Source organism: Polypterus senegalus, chromosome 7 (genome assembly GCF_016835505.1).
Source record: "Polypterus senegalus isolate Bchr_013 chromosome 7, ASM1683550v1, whole genome shotgun sequence".
Taxonomy (NCBI): domain Eukaryota; kingdom Metazoa; phylum Chordata; class Cladistia; order Polypteriformes; family Polypteridae; genus Polypterus; species Polypterus senegalus.
In genome coordinates, this window is record NC_053160.1 from 16032966 (window position 1) to 16053725 (window position 20760).

Below are 20760 nucleotides of genomic sequence, written 5' to 3' on the forward strand. Positions count from 1 at the left end.
CGCACAATTGAGAGTGCGCCTTTCAATCCAGTGCGCCTTATGGTGCGCAAAATACGGCACTATTTCTTGCAGAAGGAATTTATCATTTTTTTCCGCATACCCCAACATACTCTCTAGTGACATGAAGAGAGAAGTTTGGGGTCAGAGCACAGGGCCAGCTCTTTATACAATTGCAGGTTAAGGGCCTTATTCAAGGGCCCAATGGAGCAGCATTCTTTCTGGCATTGCAGAGATTTGAACCGTCAGCCTTCCAGTTACTCCACATGTCTCCTTCCTCTACGTACAGTAGAACCTCTGGTCACGAATGTTTCCGAACACGTACAAATCGGGTAACGATCAAAAAGTTTGCCAAAATTTTGCATCTGTTCACGACCACACGCTCTGGTGGCGAACAAAAACACAGGTGGCCAGTTTCCCTTCCGGTTCATACGCGCCAATAATTTCCCAATCTCTGTTTCCCATTTTCTTTTGTTTGCATATACATGGCCTAACAAAGCAGTTGATGTTCCAAAAGGAGTTACAATGTTAACCAAGCAGAGGCCTCAAGTGCTGGAAGAGGTGGAAAAACTGTTGCTAGTGTGGTTGAATGAGAAGAAACTTGCAGTGGACAGCGTAAGCGAGGTGATCATATGCGAGAAAGCCAGGAAGACTCATGGCGATTTGCTGAAAAAAAAAAAATAATCCTTCTTCGAGTGGCGAAGGTGAGGAATTTAAAGCCAGCAGAGGATGGTTGGAAAAGTTTTGCAAGAGAAGTAGCATTTAGTTTTTTTTCCCTGTGCTTAAAACTTATAAAAAATAAAGTGTATACAGCGAGCAGTTCGTAAGGGTGTAGCGCAAACTCTTACAATGTTTGAGCATTCCATGGTATAATTAACTATTTTTGCACTTAAAAAAATGTATATTTACATACAGTTCGTACAGTCTGGAACGGATTAATTGTATTTACATACAATCTTATGGGGAAATTATGTTCGGGTCGCGACCAGAGTTTTGGAACAAATTAATTACGGTCACGACCAGAGGTACCACTGTACTTCAGTTTACCTCCCCAAAGTTGTGCAGTTAGGTTAACTGGTGATTCAAAATTGGCCCTTTGCAACTGTGAGCACAGGCATGTATGTGACTGGAACCTATAAGAGCACACCCAGCAATGACTCTATGACCCCAAATTGGATTAAGTGGGTTTGAGAATCTGTATGCAATTTTATTTAAAGAAAGCTGCAAAAGTTATTTGAGAATAATACATGATTTGTAGAAGAGGCAAATGTGCTTCTGCAACTAAATGGTATTTGGTTTCCATTGAAGCACATTAAGGACGTTTGGGAACCTATTGTTTATTTCTGAAGCAGGGGAAAAATTACAGAAAAAATGGCAATCATTAGAAATCTAATCTAAATTTTTCTACAACAAAATAGCTCAGAGGATACAGAAAATTCATGCCATACTAGAAATGTGGGCAGCAAAAAGGGCACAAGAACCAGTACAAGTATCTTTTCTTTGTTGGAAAAGAAAATAATCATTACTGATGATATTTTATTGCTCGTTACTTTCATCGTTTTCAAAACTGCCAATTAACATTGAGCTTACTGTATTAGAGTATAGCATGTTATACTGACTGAAAATGTCCAATAATGTTAATTTGCTAAACTTCTACATTTATTTTTCCCATGTATACTTTCATTTGCTTATTAAAAAGTTTTCTCTGATCATTTTCTGAAAATAGGTTTAAATTATTTTGATTCAAATACATCCATGTTCAACCGTTAACAACACTGCAATACCAACACGCTAATTCAATGGCACTGCTATTCACACAAAATAAAACACACTACTTAAAACCACATGGACCAACTGATTGGTGTAGTTTTGTTTCCGTTTTTTCTTTGTTATAAAAACATAACCGCAATGACAGGACAGTTTGAGGAAATGACTCCTCAGAATATGGTAGCTTTGTGCATCACTGCGATTGTCTTTTTCAATTTCCAGTAGCTGACAAGACCCACTTTTGGTAAACCATAACTCAATAATCTAAACAGTATTATTTGCCAAAAAAAATAATTAATGACGCCTTGTTTATATATGAGTGTGAATCAAATGAAGACCCTAACATATATTTTATAACTTATTGCAGCAAAGTTGTCATACAAACGTATAAAGTAATCTCCATGGAATTCTATACAAGTCCTTCATCGCTTGTAAAGTGTATGGATTGCTCTAGAGGAAGAAATATTTTTTTATATACACTGTGAGGGATAGATCGGCATCCTAGTCAGAATGTCCAGCCAGGAGGCCAAGATAAAGAAAGGTCAGTGAGAGAGCTGTGATACTCCCCCCTTTTGTGCCAGGACTTGGTTACGGAAGGAAGCTGCATCAGCAGCTACACCATATTTGCAAATATAACAGCCTCTAGACACCTCCTATAGCCTTTGATGAGTGTCTGGATTCTGGATGGAGGTATTTTTGACCATTCTTCCATACAAAATCTCTCCAGTTCAGTTACATTTGATGGCTGCCGAGCATGGACAGCCTGCTTCAATATGAAAGCAGTAAAATTTGAAAGCATTGTAGCATCCCAGCCAGGCTGAAGCCTTTTTTGTTTTAAATAACTGTCAGGTCCGATTGAGGGAGGGCGGAGTACAGCACGGAAGACTGATAGCAGCTGAACACCAGCAGCAGAGAGACAGCAGATGATCCGACGGCATCTCCTTAGCATGCGTTCAGCCACCAACCCCCCTTCACAACGCGAGCAGCATTATACGTCCTGCGAGAAAGAGATGTAACCACGCCCGGGGCCTGAAATAAAGTATTGTTTTTACAAAAGTTTTAAAATAAAGGTGAAAATAATGCATATGTAACAATTCCCATGAAACTACCAATCTCTTTAAATTGTATATCCGGTAAACCAAACCTGGGGGTGGGCGAGCGAAGCGAGCAGGGGCAGAACCCCCTAGTAGTTTAATTAATTTTGGCACACATACAACAAAGCACATTGGTTCTAAAAACTAAATCTTGTAGTAAGAGCAGAAAAGGCCTGTGAATATTTTTTGTATTTGTATCAGAATCAGGATACTTTATTAATCCCATTACTTAAATTTGGCAAAGTCAGTTTTGTATTTTTGGTTGGACTGCTTAGACGCTATTATTATCGATACAGTGGCCAGCCTTCTGTCCAATAAAAAAGGACAACTTTTTTGATTCAAATTGGTGATAGGACATCATGCAGAGATGAACTTGTGAACTTTAAACTTTCAGTACACTCAAAACGATCTAATAAAGAAGAAATGGAAGAAATACTTATTTCTTTCACATGTCTCTCTCTGCCCTCATATGCAAAGTAAGGCTACATGAATTCTGCTTAAAAGAAGCAACAGAAATCTCCTGCCATGTTCATTCAAGAGCTACAGTAGTCAGGCAGGTCGTTCAGGCATTTTCTTAGTCCCTGTCCCAACCGGTAATAGCTTTCTCCTGTGTGATGTGCAAATAAAATATTCCAGTTCTCTTACAAAATTAACCACTTTTCTAAATGCAAACATTTTTTTTTAATTCATACAGTATCTGTAAACTCTGTATTAAATAAATTGTACATACTGTACACCAAACTTGAAAGCATAAGGTGGCTTGTTACTTAAAGTAACCTCTTTCACACATAGAGCCTGGGAAATTAATAGGTTTAAACATTCTAAGAATGTAATCAGGAGCACCAGGTAATTTCTTGGGTCAATAGCATTCACCTGTGCCATTCCTGGAAAGGGTGCATTGTTCTATTGTCAACTGTTCTGGGGAGACCTGCAAGTTAAAGTAGTACACACACAACAATAAAGTCGACTTGACGTGAAGCTAGTCCATAGCAGGGACAACTCACATGAATGGTGCCGATTTGGAATAGCCAATGTAGCCCACACACACATTTTTGGAAGGTGAGATAACAACTGGAATAATTAGAGCAGTGGTTTCCAAGCGTTTATACGCCCTGCACTCCTACAAAATGTTTGATTTATGTTTGCACCCCTTACAAGAGTAACATATTTGAAACCGAAGAGCTTAAGTTTCTCATTTTTGAACCAAAAAAATATGCTTTTAACTTGATTCACTTGTATTTAAATTTTATACACCAATTTACCTTTAGAAATCTCAATAATCCCCCGTAAAGCTTAGACACTTGATTGACAATCAGGAGTTTGGGGTATCCAGTCAAGCATCAAGAGCTGTGACACATGATCAATGATCGAGGGATGTAGGGGATTGGAGACCCCTGTGAAGCAATAGGTGGGTGCCAGTGTGCCACTAAGCCCAGTCGATGAGCTTTGTCCCCCAATAACACCTGCACCACAGTTCAAAAATATTAAGCAACTGCCCGATTTAGGAGATTCAAATTCTCTAAGTACTAACCTAAGCTTAAAGCAGTCCGCCTTGCCCTCAGGATACGGTAACTGCCCACCTCCAGGGATTGAGTTAGGTCAAGATTATGGAGAATAAGCAGATAACCAGAAGAGGTGGATATCAGCATTTTTGAACAGTCTGGTGTTAGCCTCATTCTCATCAGGTATCGAGTGTGAAAGAACTTCTTATGTGGGCAGCCATCTTCCGTAAACCTAAAAAAAGAAAAATGAAAAGAGTATGCACAGATAAAAATGTTAAACATTTGTATTTCAAAGATTTCAGTTAAAATGTTTCAGAAATTATAATATAAACAATAATTTAAAAGTTGTAATGAACCAAATGAGTAATGACAATTTAAGATGTTATTCAGCATTCTAAAATAATCTTCTGCAACAAGGGGCCTACGTCAGAAACTAGGACTAATACGCACCCATAGAATAAAAGTTTAAACAAGAAAAAAAGCCATTTGTTTTTTCTGATTTATGTGACATATCAAAACTGAATTCCGTTAGGAATCTCATAAATGCACAAAAACAGCAGAGGACAACCACTTTGAGAACACGATTAAGAACAGAATACTTTGATACAGATTCTCATTACTGTCTAGTCGAAGAGGAGTTTTGTGGTTCCCATTTTGAATGAAACATTTTTAAAATTCTCTAGACATTTTCTTGACTAAAATTGATTGTTTTGGTTTCAGGCAGCAAACTATTCCGTTCTCAATGTGTAATGAGTTTCTTTAGCATGTCAAAGATTGACGTGTCATCTGGTTACTTTTCTCTGTACCAATTCTAGTATCTCATTGTGGAAAAAGAGTACTGCATACAATCTTTAAAACACAGACTGTGGTTAATATCACATGTGTCAAATATGACCAACAAGATGAACTTGAATCTTTTTCAAAAACCATAGAAATCAGTTGCTCTGACGAAATGTTGCAATTTTGGCTCAGTTCAACTGAGCCCTTCAATATACAACTGTGAATGGGTCACAAAAAAAGACTGAAAGTGCTCATTAGGAAAGCAAAAAATAATTGAAATGAACGTTTTAATATCATAAACACAGCTGTGAAACATTCTTGAACCAATTGTGCAATTGTCTGTTATTCTCCATGTGTGGTTTCTAAAATGTGTTATAATCTTAATATATTTCTCTGTGAGTTGATCCTTAAATGTGTTCTGACCTTCAGGTAGGCAGTGTGACTTAGTGGTTAAGGCTCTGAACTTCAAACCTTCAGCTTGAATCCCGCTACTGACGCTGTATGAGCAAGAAAACAACAGACAATAACTTTGTATAATGTTAACATTTCTTTAAAGGCTGCCAATGCCATTGGGGGCAGCTTTTTTGAGAAATGTTGCTATATGACACATCATTTTCTTACCTTTCCAGTCAAGGATGCATACAGATTGTCATGAACGTTTAGGGATAAATTAAAGGTACACCTACTTAAAAAGCAGTGTACGCATCACTTTGGTAATGCCCCTCGGGGCAAACCTATGGACTTTAATAGTTAAACATTTTTGTTGAGGCTACACCCTGTCAGATTTTGGCCATTCACGTTTTGGTAGTTTTTCTTTTTTAAATAAATTTCAAATAACATGCATTCTAGAATGAGAACTGTTTGAAACCTGAAAGTTATAGCTCTTTGCAGCCACATAACAGAGGCTGAAAGATTGACATGCAACACACAGATCAAATCATTTTTATTCCAACAATACCTCTGATTCTAAATAATTTTCGTATCCCTTTTAAACGACTGTTATGTTCTATCCATTAACAGTTTTGCTATGAACCATAAACAAATCACAAGGTCAGACACTGATATAAGAACAGATTTCTTCTCTAATGGGCCGCTTTATCAGGAGGGAAGTCAAACAGGTCTTTGCTTATATACACTCCAGGAAATGCAACGTAGTTTTTCTTTTTAAATAAATTTCAAAAAATGTTTATAAAGACACAATAACAGAGGCTGAAAGATTTGCAACACACAGATCAAATCATTTTTATTCCAACAATACCTCTGATTCTAAATAATTTTCGCTTTTATCTCTCTATTTAAACGACTGTTATGTTCTATCCATTAACATGAACCATAAACAAATCACAAGGTGACACTATAAGAACAGATTTCTTCTCTAATGGGCGCTTTATCAGGAGGGAAGTCAAACAGGTCTTTGTCCAGGAAAAATGTTTATAAAGACACAATTGGTTGGTATCTGACATTTACTTACCTCAGATGACTTGTATATTAGTAACAGTATATTTATTGCTTCAAGTTATCTTTTTCCTTAAATATCATTATATGCATTACAAAGTAGAATATATATTTATTCAATAAATTAAATCAAATATTGTACTCTACCTATGATATGCGGTTAACTTAACTTGTCAAAAATAGAAATATTACAAAATACAGTTTTGAAGTTTAAAAAGGGCCCATGTGGAATGTGTAAACACAACACCCCGACATTATTCCCCCACATGCTCTCCTTCTAGAACATGTGTAAGCAAACGTCACACATGTTTGAATCACACAAAACAGCAAGAAAGAGCTCGATTTATATCAAATTTGATTCCACTCGTACACTTCAAGCCAACCAACAATTCCACTGCGTCAAAGATGAAACAGCAGAAGTTTATGAAGAAGAGCAAAGTGACAAGGCAGAGAGAGAGACAGACCGTCTGATAAAGTGAACACAAAAACAACACAGAAAAGAGTGTAATGGATGCAGAAGAAAACTACAATACTGAGTTAATTCTAAGTCTGGTTTATTTGTGCATATTTTGACACTACGTAACACTTAGACCAGGATATCCATCATTCTCCAAGCAAGAAGTCAATTCTACAGGGTGGTCCAGACCTGCTGAGCAGGTGCTGCCATCTATCGACAAAAAAAAATTCTCTATGTAATAAACTTAAGCTATAGCGTAATGAAAATTGCATAATTAGATCTGGACCACCCTATACAAGTAGAATTAGGGATTAAGAAGAGAATAAACGTTAGAGAAGGGCTGCCCAAACTATGACTTGTGAGTTAAAGATGTTTTTGTCCCATTGGACTCATTCTTTAATCTCACAAGATATCTTCAAAAAAAATGACGCACGTTGTATTTTTTCATGCCAAGATCATAATTATTTTATATACAGTATTTAAAAAATCCAGTATTGATCGATATTCACGATTTGCTTCTCTGAGTATTCATAAAGCGTTTTGCCTGACAGATAACAGAGTGGGATACGTAATAAAGAAGAATCAGTGTATGTAACTCAGCCGGAAACAAGCGCCGCTTCCAGTCTATGGGAGATTCTCATTGCCTTAATTATGAAACCAACAAAGTGAGGGAGTACAGGGGTTGATTTTTAAAAAGTCTGGTCTCCTTTATTTTCTCAAGGTTTCACTCAACTTCCACAAAGTCCAACTCAATCCCAGAAGCAACATGCTGCAACACTAGATGGAAAATTTACCTCTAACTGTTGTAAAACACTAGGAGTCACTGTTGCCAATTTAACACCAACAGAAAAATGCTCAGGATACAAAGCAAAAGCAATGAGAAGCATTTTAATCCTTCTTCTTCTTCTTCAATAAATAGTGCCCAAAGCACCACAGCCACAATATTATAGGCAAGTAAATTGCCAAGCACAATAATAAATGCAATTCTCTCTCTCTATCTTCTCCTCCACACCTCCCAGCAAGTTTTGTCCACCTCCACCCAACTCTGGCTAGCCTACTGGGTTCCCAGCAGTCCTTTACATAGTTCTTGACCCGGAAGTGCTTCTGTTCTTCCTCCCACATGACTTGCCAGCACTTCCAGGTCAGCTGGAGAATTCAACTTCTTTAATCAGCCCGAAAGTACTTTGGGGCGTCCATCCTTGTGACTACCTAGTACTTCTGGGCTATAGAGAAAGCATGAGTCCCCAGGTCCTTCAAAAGCTCCCACTGGCGGCACCCAACAGGGCTGAGAAACCGAACTCCATGTACGCAACACTACAGGGGAGCTGCCATCTAGCGTTTTGAGAGAGGCAGTGTCGACAAGTAGCTGCCACACAGAACAACATAAATTTAACAAAACATTTGGCAGAGAATCAGTCAAGCTGAATACTAACAATTATTGACAAATTAAAATTCATACATTTTTGTTTCTTTTGATTTTTAGGTCACCTACAACACTTATGTTTACTGTATCAAACAGGGCTGTATTGGTGCCGGTCATAAAATTAGAATATCATGACAAAGTTGATTTATTTCAGTAATTCCATTCAAAAAGTGAAACTTCATTACACACAGACTGATGTATTTCAAATGTTTATTTCTTTTAATTTTGATGATTATAACTGACAACTAATGAAAGTCCCAAATTCAGTATCTTGGAAAATTAGAATATTGCGAAAAGGTTCAATATTGAAGACACCTGGTGCCACACTCTAATCAGCTAATTAACTCAAAACACCTGCAAAAGCCTTTAAATGGTCTCTCAGTCGAGTTCTGTAGGCTACACAATCATGGGGAAGACTGCTGACTTGACAGTTGTCCAAAAGACGACCATTGACACCTTGCACAAGGAGGGCAAGACACAAAAGGTCATTGCTAAAGAGGCTGGCTGTTCACAGAGCTCTGTGTCCAAGCACATTAATAGAGAGGCGAAGGGAAGGACAAGATGTGGTAGAAAAAAGTGTACAAGCAATAGGGATAACCGCACTCTGGAGAGGATTGTGAAACAAAACTGTGGGGGAGATTCACAAAGAGTGGGCAGCAGCTGGAGTCAGTGCTTCAAGAACCACCACACACAGACGTATACAAGACATGGGTTTCAGCTGTCGCATTTCTTGTGTCAAGCCACTCTTGAACAAGAGACAGCGTCAAAAGCGTCTCGCCTGGGCTAAAGACAAAACTGCTGCTGAGTGCTCCAAAGTTATGTTCTCTGATGGAAATAAATTTTGCATTTCCTTTGGAAAGCAAGGTCCCAGAGTCTGGAGGAAGAGAGGAGAGGCACAGAATCCACGCTGCTTGAGGTCCAGTGTAAAGTTTCCACAGTCAGTGATGGTTTGGGGTGCCATGTCATCTGCTGGTGTTGGTCCATTGTGTTTTCTGAGGTCCAAGGTCAACGCAGCCGTCTTACAGGAAGTTTTAGAGCACTTCATGCTTCCTGCTACTGACGAACTTTATGGAGATGCAGATTTCATTTTCCAACAGGAACTGGCACCTGCACAAAGTGCCAAAGCTACCAGTACCTGGTTTAAGGACCATGGTATCCCTGTTCTTGATTGGCTAGCAAACTCGCCTGACCTTAACCCCATAGAAAATCTATGAGGTATTGTGAAGAGGAAGATGCAATACGCCAGACCCAACAATTCAGAAGAGCTGAAGGCCACTATCAGAGCAACATGGGCTCTCATAACACCTGAGCAGTGCCACAGACTGATCGACTCCATGTCACACCGCATTGCTGCAGTAATCCAGGCCAAAGGAGCCCCAACTAAATATTGAGTGCTGTACATGCTCATACTTTTCATGTTCATACCTTTCAGTTGGCCAACATTTCCAAAAATCCTTTTTTTGCATTGGTCTTAATTGATATTCTAATTTTCTGAGATACTGAATTTGGGACTTTCATTAGTTGTCAGTTATAATCATCAAAATTAAAAGAAATAAACATTTGAAATACATCAGTCTGTGTATAATGAATGAATCTAATATACAAGTTTCACTTTTTGAATGGAATTACTGAAATAAATCAACTTTGTCATGATATTCTAATTTTATGACTGGCACCTGTATAGTCAGAAGCAATTATTGGGTTACAGGAGTAGGAAACAGAAAAAAAAGCACTAACTCCAAATCCAAATGTAAACTGTAACATAATGGTTTAATCTACAAATTCACATATACTCATTTTCTTTTAGCATTTTGGTAAAAATAGAAACTCTTTAAATATTGAAAGTATCATTTGTTTAATGCTACTCAATGTTTATAAGCCACAATGGCATCACTTATAGCCTTTAATCCCAAACTTTAACTGGTCAGGGTGCTAAAAAGTTGCCTGATTATTCATGTTGGCAGTGATAAAATGCTTTGCATCTTGTATGTTCTGTGCTTTCAATCAACATATTAAATACACTACTGCAAAAAGTTTGGGGTCACCTAAAAATGTTCATGGTTTGATAGAAATTGATACAAATTTTTTAGCGAGATACCAATAAATTGGTTTAGAAATATAGCCAAGGGATTACTAGGGTGCATATTGGCCATTACTACTTGAAATGATTTGTAATTTACTATTCACATATGGTTGCAAAGCCCCAGTTTCAGGAACTATTTCTTCAGTGTCCTAGAGGTCAACTCTCTTAACTTATCTGTAATTAGTCATATGTTAATACTAATTGGTTATTAGAGAAAACTTTCTAATTGCATTAGCACCACTGAAATCTGTTATTTTGTTCAGTGTTGCTCCAAGGAAATGGCATTCCTAAAGTTAAAAAATGACCACAATGAAACAGCTTTCTCAAGGAACACATCAGTCTGTTGTTATTTATTTTTTAAGAAGGTTATGCCATGCGACAGACTGAGAAGAAATTCAAGATTCCATACAAAGGTATCTACTACTATCTTGTGAGAAGAGTGCAAACTGGATCTAACCAGAAGAGAAAAAGAGGGGGAAGACCCAAATTGACAAATGCATAAGATGATCAATCACAACAAAGCCTGTAGTTTGAGAAACATAGAATGTACAGGTCCTTGGTAGGCTTCTGCTTTAAATAGACGCCAAATGCCAGTGTCATCGGCCACAAAGAAAGGATAACACCTGAATGCTGGCCATAATACACTTTTCCAGAAAAATTCTGTCTAATGGCAGAGTTCTTCTGTCCATTGTAAATTATTCATTTGCCAGTTTTAGATAAGACATTTTCTTTGAAACTCTTATCTATAGAGCCTGCATCCCAGAATCGTGTTTTCTCTGTTGCAGATGACACTGAAATTCGGTTTGTGTTTAATGAAGATGCCAACTGAGGACCTGTAACTTGTTTTTATTCCAGCATCTCAAAACCGGGCCTTTTTTTTTTCCTGTTCCCACTGTTATCTGACCATGGCCTTCTACTTATTATAATCATGAGAGATTTAAAACCAAATCCATAATGAAGGACTCTCCTTTGTACATCTGTATAATTTAAGGGCATATTGATTTATTTGTATTTACTATTTTGGTATGTCACTTATTCATTCATACATATACTTATTTCAAATTTGACGTTTTTTTTTCTTGTAATTGTTTCTTTGACATCTTGGTAAACACGTGGAGCTACATGCCTTGTATGTAAATGTTCTATAGAAATAAATTATGTTGGTGTTTCAGATTTGCACTTATCGCTCCATAAGACTTTAAGCCACTGTTTCTGTATTTTTCATGGTCTTTCATATGCTGCAATCTCCTCTTCTTGCTTCATTTCCACAAGAATGGTATCTAGCTGCAACACAAGAGTATTTCTTTTAAGACTTCTTCATCTGCTTGAAGAGTGCACTTTGGTGATGGATCACTTCAATGGATCACTTCTGTCTTTTAAGCCTTGTTCATCCGATACAGGCAGGTTGTTGGTAGTTCTACTGAATTATCAGTCTCCAACTGGCCCAGCTTCTCCAACTTTTTATATGATAACATGAACATCACATCCTGAAAATCCAGTTTGGTGTGTTTACTGCTTTCTGGTCATTGCTTTGTTGACACAAAACTATAGCTGTATAGTTTCTCAACAGGTTTTAACTAAGCCATTTGCAAACTTCTCCTCGAGGCAGCTGTGCTAGTCTTTTATTGGTCTAGCTCAGTGTTTCCCAAACTCGGTCCTGGGGACCTCCTGTGGCTGCAGGTTTTTGTTCCAACCAGAATCCTAATCAGTGACAACTCATGATAACACTGAGCTCATTTAATTAGCTGGGATTTTTTTCTCTTATTCTACATTGAGAAAAGCACATTACATTCATAAGACATTTAGAAATATTTCTGCCTTTTTTATAGATTTAAATGCTTAACTCTATTTTGTTTAGTTCATTATATTTTGCTCTCTGTGCAGTTTTTCCCCTTCATTGTATCTTATTAATGACATTTAAAAATGAGCAGAGCAGACACGCTGGCAAACAACACGAATAATCAAAGGCTGCAACTACATTAGCGTCAGACCCACTAATTAGTAAATAATGGATTACTTAAATAATTCGAACACCTTGAAAAGTACAATAAAAATCAAGATGAAAATACTGTTACAAAGAAAAAGAATACATTATTCCTATATAACTGCTTGGTACAAAATGTTTTACCAAACTTAGTTTTCTAATTTCTATATTGTTCCCAAAACACAGAACTTGGGAAATAAAAGTTCACTTAATTAGCCCAGGAGTCTAATTAAAAGCAAAAGGTGGTTGGAACAAAAACCTGCAGCCATAGGGGGTCCCAGGACAGAGTTTGGGAAACACTGGTCTAGCAAATTGCTACCTCATTAATTAGGCGGCCATTACTGGAATTCCGCAGATACAAGGAATAACTAGGGTGCCTTGAGGCCTATGTTTTTCTTGCCAAGATACTACCAGGTTTATTGAAAACATAAGGACTTACTTTTTTGTAGCATATGTGTTTTGTATTCTCACTAGTATTATATAGCATGTCTATTAACAGTAAACACATACTGTACAAACAATGTGTTAAAAAGAATGGTTTTGAATGGGCAATGACTTTTGTTTAGTACCACGTCAGTCTAATTTTATACATTATATATCTATACTAATAAAAGGCAAAGCCCTCACTGACTGACTGACTGACTCACTCACTCACTGACTCATCACTAATTCTCCAACTTCCCGTGTAGGTGGAAGGCTGAAATTTGGCAGGCTCATTCCTTACAGCTTACTTACAAAAGTTAGGCAGGTTTCATTTCGAAATTCTACGCATAACGTTCATAACTGGAACCTACTTTCGACCATATATACAGCCATAGCCTGCACCTCGGTCGCCGTGTGAGGCAGAGTTGCGTCCCGCATCATCACGCCTCCCACGTAATTGAGTGCCTGCCCATATAAGGTAAATATTCACTGGGTGAAGGACTATGCTTATGCAAACGAAGATGAGATGGTCTAGTGTTTGGCACAAACTCAGGGAAAGTGCAAGAGAAACTTTTAAGTGCCGGGTCTTAGCTAACATTAAATAAAGCCGGGGACATCCAAGATCACACAAGAGAGCGGCTCCGTGAACTGACTGTGAGCGATGCGTAGAGAACAAGGAAGAGCTCCAAAGAGCGTTGAACAAAAAATGCATTACTCAATTGAGAAGGCAGCAAAAGAATATGAAGCGAGTGACGCATACAAGCATATTCATAAGTGCAGCTACTGCGGAAACAAAGCACGGTGTAAACCGTAAGTTTAAATTAAGTTCACAGACACGCTGGCGTTTGTCATGCTTACGACGAATACGATATTTGGGAGATACAAGTTTAATGAAAAGACACAAGGTATAAACGAAACTTTGGATCACTTTGTAACGGAGTTAAAATTGCTGTAACGAAGTTAAACTTGCGGGTGAAGGACTAACCTTATGCAAACGAATAGAAAAGCAAGGTGTAAAACTTAACTTTAAATTAAGTTCATAGACACGCTGCCGCTTGCGTTTGTCATGCCTAAGACGAATACGATATTCACGAGATACAAGTTTACTGAGAGGACTCAGGGTATAAACAAGACTTTTGATCACTTTGTAACTGAGTTAAAATTGCTGGTGAAGGACTGGGCTTATGCAAACGAAGATTAAATGGTCAGGGATAGAATGGTGTTTAGTACAAACTCAGCAAAAGTGCGAGAGAAACGTTTAAGTGCCGGGTCTGAGCTAACATTAAATAATTGCTGGTGAAGGACTGTGCTTATGCAAACGAACAGAAAGCAAATGTTACATTATTTTTCAAATGTTTCCTTTTCTTTTTCATAACTCCTTTAACACACTTCTCTGCTGTGAAGCACGGGTATTTTGCTAGTTATATATATAATACACAATTTAAATCAAGAAAAAAAAAAAAAAAAGAATACCTGTTTGTGTCCCATGTTATAACATTCCCATCAAAACCTGAGGTTACTAGCAGCCGTGTATTAGTGTCATATTCAATGTTCTTGACCCAGCTGGTGTGCCCATGCAGAGTACATACTTTGGAATTCAACTTCCGCAAGTCCCAGAGTGCAATAGTGGTGTCGTCAGAGCATGTTGCAAACAGTCTGTTGTCAAGAAACCTAGGGAGGGAAAAAAAAAAAAAAGAGAAATAAAAATTCCCTTTAGAAGAAGCAATTGCACTAATACAAACTTTGAGTTCTTTAAAGAGTTTGTTCTGTCATCAAACCACGCAGAGCTGTATCTCCAACTTTAGGCAAGGAATGGCTTGCACAGTTGACATCTGGATTCAGTATTCAATTCAGCCGGCAATACCAGTGCAAAGGATAAAGACACACACACAAGGTTTGGAGATGTTTTTGACAAGTTTCTAACTGTACCATTTGTCGCCTGTTGTGCAAAGCCAATATGTTCACAATCACACATGTAATCAGAAACAGAAAAAGAAATGCAAAGGACAACTGCAGTTAGTGAGGGTTGGTGCAAGACTTCAGCGATGGGGGAATAATATACAGAAAGCAAAATGAACTAAGCAGTATAAAAGTGCAATTCACCTCTGAAAACAGCTAAATGGACAAAGAATTAGCACCAAGTATTACATTAATTGCCCCTGAGACTGCATTCATATGATTCATTTTGCAGGCATTTCTTCACTGGGTCTGTTTTAATTGGACTAACTGTCCTTTTACTTGAAAATAGTGGGAAGTCAGTTGACCGTACTTCTCAAAGCACATGAGTTAGTTTGGCAGGAAACTGAAAAAATCTAATAAGATTCAAAATGAAAGTGTAATTGTTCTCATTGTGAAGTTTCTGCAAAGGGTTTAAAACAAAAAACAATTTGAAGACATAACTTTAACTATAAATCTGTGATTAAAAACGGCTGAAAATACTACTAACCATGTCAATAAATTAAAAAGATGAAGAAGAAAGGCCTGGATTTATACAAACTAATCGCTATTGCAAATGAAGGAAACAAAGCAGCATACACAGAAAATTACTCTGGGCAGTCCAACTGGTGGCCACTGTGATGATGAAGCTGTGTAACATTAAAGGGGATGAATATTCATGCAATCAATTATTCAGCATTTTGTATTTATAATTAACTTAGATCAATTTGCACTTTTTTCACTTTAACATTAGTTTTTTTTTCTGTTGATCTGTCAAAAACGGCAAAATAAATTCACTGTGATTTAATGTTGTATAACAACAAAATGTGACGACTTTCAACGAAGTGAATACTTTTTACAGGCACTGTAGATAACATAAGGACACAGTTAACAAAATGTTAAGATTTGTTGTCATAAAGGCTGAACTGAACACAAATCATATTAGAGCTTTTCTGATCTTACAAATATTTTAAGACAAAAGAAATGCATTCTTTTTTTGTGTGAAGAATAATAAAAGATAAACTTTCAAAGTCTTGGTAGTTAAACCCTATAAAAGGGAGGTTTCAACGACAGGTGGAAAAACAAAAAAAGTTTTACATGATTTGTCTCATTTCAGGCTTTAAATGAACCAAGGCTGAAATTTCAATCCAGTGTGTGGCCATTTGTTGTCTACTGTGTGTATATACAGTATCTCACAAAAATGAGTACACCCCTCACATTTTTGTAAATATTTCATTATATCTTTTCATGGGACAACACTGAAGATATGACACCTTGATACAATGTAAAGTAGTCAGCGTACAGCTTGTATAACAGTGTAAATTTGCTGTCCCCTCAAAATAACTCAACACAAAGCTATTAATGTCTAAACCGCTGGACATAAGTGAGTACACCCCTAAGCGAAAAATGTCCAAATTGTGCCCAAAGTGTCAATATTTTGTGTGGCCACCATTATTTTCCAGCACTGCCTTAACTCTCTTGGGCATGGAGTTCACACAAGCTGCACAGTTTTCCACTGGAATCCTCTTCCACTCCTCCATGACGACATCACAGAGCTGGTGGACGTTAGAGACCTTGTGCTCCTCCACCGTCCATCTGTGAATTTTTCCTTGAGATTAATAAAGTATCTATCTATCTGCCCCACAGATGCTCAATAGGGTTTAGGTCTGGAGACATGCTTGGCCAGTCCAGCACCTTTACCCTCAGTTTCTTTAGCAAGGCAGTGGTCGTTTTGGACGTGTGTTTGGGGTCGTTATAATGTTGGAATACTGCCCTGCGGCCCAGTTTCTGCTTCAGTATGTCACAGTACATGTTGGCATTCATGGTTCCTTCAATGAACTGTAGCTCCCCAGTGCCAGCAGCACTCATGCAGCCCCAAACCATGACACTCCCACCACCATGCTTGACTGTAGGCAAGACACACCTGTCTTTGTATTCCTCACTTGGTTGCCGCCACACACGCTCGACACCATCTGAACCAAGTAAATTTATCTTGATCTCATCAGACCACAGGACATGGTTCCAGTAATCCATGTCCTTAGTCTGCTTGTCTTAAGCAAACTGTGGGCTTTCTTGTGCATCATCTTTAGAAGAGGCTTCCTTCTGGGATGACAGCCATGCAGACCAATTTGATGCAGTGTGTGGCATATGGTCTGAGCACTGACAAGCTGAACCCCCCGCCACCCCTTTAACCTATGCAGCAATGCTGGCAGCACTCATACGTCTATTTTCAAAAGACAACCTCTGGATATGACGCGGAACACGTGCACTCAACTTCTTCGGTCGACAATGGCGAGGCCTGTTCTGAGTGGAACCTGCCCTGTTAAACCGATGTATGGTTTTGGCAACCGTGCTGCAGCTCAGTTTCAGGGTGTTAGCAATTTTCTTATAGCCTCGGACATCTTAATGTAGAGCAACAATTCTTTTATTCAGATCTTCAGAGAGCTTTTTACCATGAGGTGCCATGGTGAACTTCCAGTGACCAGTATGAGAAAGCGTGAGACACCAAATTTAACACACACGCTCCCCATTCACACCTGAGACCTTGTAACACTAACGAGTCTCATGACACCGGGGAGGGAAAACGGCTAATTGGGCACAATTTGGACATTTTTCACTTAGGGGTGTACTCACTTTTGTTGCAAGCAGTTTAGACATTATTGGCTGTGTGTTGAGTTATTTTGAGGGGACAGCACATTTACACTGTTATACAAGCTGTACACTGACTACTGTACATTGTATCAAAGTGTCATATCTTCACTGTTGCCCCATTAAAAGATATAATAAAATATTTACAAAAATGCGAGGGGTGTACTCACTTTTGTGAGATACTGTATACATCAGATTTAGAACACACACGAAACCAATCGATAATGTCCCCAACTATATCGCGGAAAAAATTCAATAATTACACCCTACCTGTAGTGGACTTCGCAGCCAATTCATAACAAAGCAAACAGTTTTCAGCAGTCACTACGGTAGATAAAGAGTTTTGCGTTACAGTATCCAGATGATTTCTTACAAGGCCCGTTATTGGCTGAAAGATGAGACTCAACCAATCAGAGAGGGATTTTCACTCTCTTGGGCTCTGATTGGCTGCTGCTAACGTGGTGTAATCTCGTAAGAACAGCAAGCGTGGGTCCCCGACGCATCTCAGTTCTCTGCGTATCGCGTAACCTTGCTTGTGGTCAGATTGTTGTGAGCAAACTTTTCGTTTTGTTTTAAGGCCTACGATAGCCCCAAGCATCCTGTATCTTCCAAGAAGGGAAGCGTTACGCGGACGTTGCTCCCCATTACGGCTTGAATGAATCAATGGTACGCTACATTTTTATTATTACTGTATATTATTTTTATTATTATGTTACGCATTTCCTTAGCTCGATATCCACATATCACATGTGTTTACAGTGTGTTTTAATAAGCATGTGGGAGGGGGATATATACAACTATAAACAAATGTCTTTCTATATCGAGGATTTTCACCTATCACTGATGGGTCTGGAACGTAAGTTCCGCGATAGGCGTGGGATCACTGTACTCATCTATCAGATAAATAAAGTCTCTGTAAGTCATTAAAGAACACCATAAATTATGCAAATACATTTACTGAAATTCATTATCATTTTATAAATTACACTTTTTAATTTCTAGTAATTAAAAATGCAAACATATTGAATATCAAACAAATTGAACATTGTGCACTGAATTTTGGTGTTACATATACAATCTTACTGCCTTGTGAAATTTATTAGCAATAAAAATGAACTCGAAAGACAACAAGTAAACTCATAAGGTTTTCAGAATTGTTAATGTCAAATGGTAATAATAATGTGTTGTTTCTGAAGTGGAAACATTTGAACATTCTGAAGTGGAAACATTGAACATTCTTCCAAAATCTGAACAAATGAAAGAAGCCCAACCGTCTCACACTTACTAAACCAGGATCATTTCCAGTGCGTATGTGGGAGTGATACCAGTCAGTTCATGTAGCTGGCCTGGTATTGAAAAATAGTGGCTAAATTTAAATATCTAGGATCAGGGGTCGCCCAAGAGGGAAAACTAGATGCAGAGATAACCTATAGAGCACAGTGTGGATGAGACAAACTGAAGAAGGTATCAGGGGTATTGTGTGATTGATGAATTAATACAAAGGTTAAAGGTCAGGTTTTTAAGACAAAGGTAAAACCAGCAATGATGTATTGGAACGGAGACATAGACAATAAAGGGAGAACTGAAGAAGAAATTAAAAATGTCAGAAATGACAATGTTGAGATGGATGTATGGAGTTACAAAAAAGGACCGAATAAGAAATGAGAAAATCAGAGGTACAACAAACATGGGAGATATTTAGAGATATCTAAAAAAAAAAAAGTACTGGAAAGCAGGTTGAAGTGGTATGGATATGAGATGAGGAGAGACAATGAATATGTGGGTAAAGGAGTGATGGGAATGGAAGTACAGGAGAAGAGAAAGCGAGGGAGGACAAAGCAGAGGTGGTTGGATAAAGAAAAAACAGATCTGAAGGAAAAGGGCTTGACCGAGCTGTTTAGAGAAGGTTGGTCAAGCGCATCAATCCCACACAGAACTGGGAAAAGATGAACAGAAACAAGAAGATGTGGCAGTAATATCTTAGTACAGATTAGCACTTTTTCAAGCAGGGCTTTAATTTGATAAAAACAGTTGGGGAAAACTCGCCTTTAGTATAAAAATGCCAATAGAGGATGATGCTATGAGCCAAAACAATAGGCCTGAATTACAATGCAAGACTCCATTAAATAAACTATGAAAAAAATGCAAACCCTCACCATGGCGACAAACTGCTGCTTTTATTTTACCCAGAATGGTTCCATATATCAGCACCAATTTAGGTGGCTCAAAATACTCTTGCAAAAATTGTCCTGTATTTTAGTCATATCAAAATTTTCAGTTGAAGCAGATTATGGGTGCATTATGGGCATACCTTTATTTTAAGAACATCAGTGCCCTGTGTGTACATCTCGTGATTGCAAACCTCATGCCCGACTCAATGCGTTCTCTTGTTAGATAGCTTGCAATGGCCATGTATACAGCTTGAAAAGAAACCTGCAGCCCTAAAACAGAATGACCAGTCTCCATCTACAGTAAGTACAAACATTTTCAAATTCTGCTTTGATAAATCAATAGCAGAGCTATCCAGGACACTGTCAGAAACATTGTCAATTCCATTTCAGCCTATTTCACCCCAACTTCAGCACTGTTTTTTTAAAACAATTTGAACAGTTAATTCAACATCATGGCAAGATTAGAAAGTGATGAGCAATCCCCCAGCCCACCTTAACTTCAAGTTGAAGAACTACTTTATGTTTTAACGCATGCTTCCTAAATAGAGCATAGGCAAAGCAAATGTATGATGTGGTGACTAATTTAGGATGTCTGCAAGTTAACAAGTTATATATATATATATATATATACATACATATATATATACACATATATATACATATATATATACAATATATATATATATATATACATACATATATATATACACATATATATATATATATATATATATATAAACCGGATTCCAAAAAAGTTGGGACACTATACAAATCGTGATTAAAAACTGAATGCAATGATGTGGAGGTGCCAACTTCTAATATTTTATTCAGAATAGAACATAAATCACGGAACAAAAGTTTAAACTGAGAAAATGTATCATTTTAAGGGAAAAATATGTTGATTCAGAATTTCATGGTGTCAACAAATCCCAAAAAAGTTGGGACAAGGCCATTTTCACCACTGTGTGGCATCTCCCCTTCTTCTTACAACACTCAACAGATGTCTGGGGACCGAGGAGACCAGTTTCTCAAGTTTAGAA

At 37.8% G+C, this 20760-nt stretch overlaps 1 protein-coding gene across 1 annotated transcript in view; it reads right to left on the minus strand.

The window, feature by feature from the left end:
• The window catches only part of wdr32 (WD repeat domain 32), a 65633-nt gene that overhangs the window by 18605 nt on the left and 26268 nt on the right, over positions 1-20760 (minus strand). The window contains exons 3-4 of the mRNA XM_039758244.1: positions 14439-14636; positions 4390-4592 (exon numbers count right to left, since the gene is read on the minus strand). Coding sequence (XP_039614178.1) covers positions 4390-4592; positions 14439-14636 — 401 coding nt within the window. The remainder of the gene's footprint in view (positions 1-4389; positions 4593-14438; positions 14637-20760) is intronic.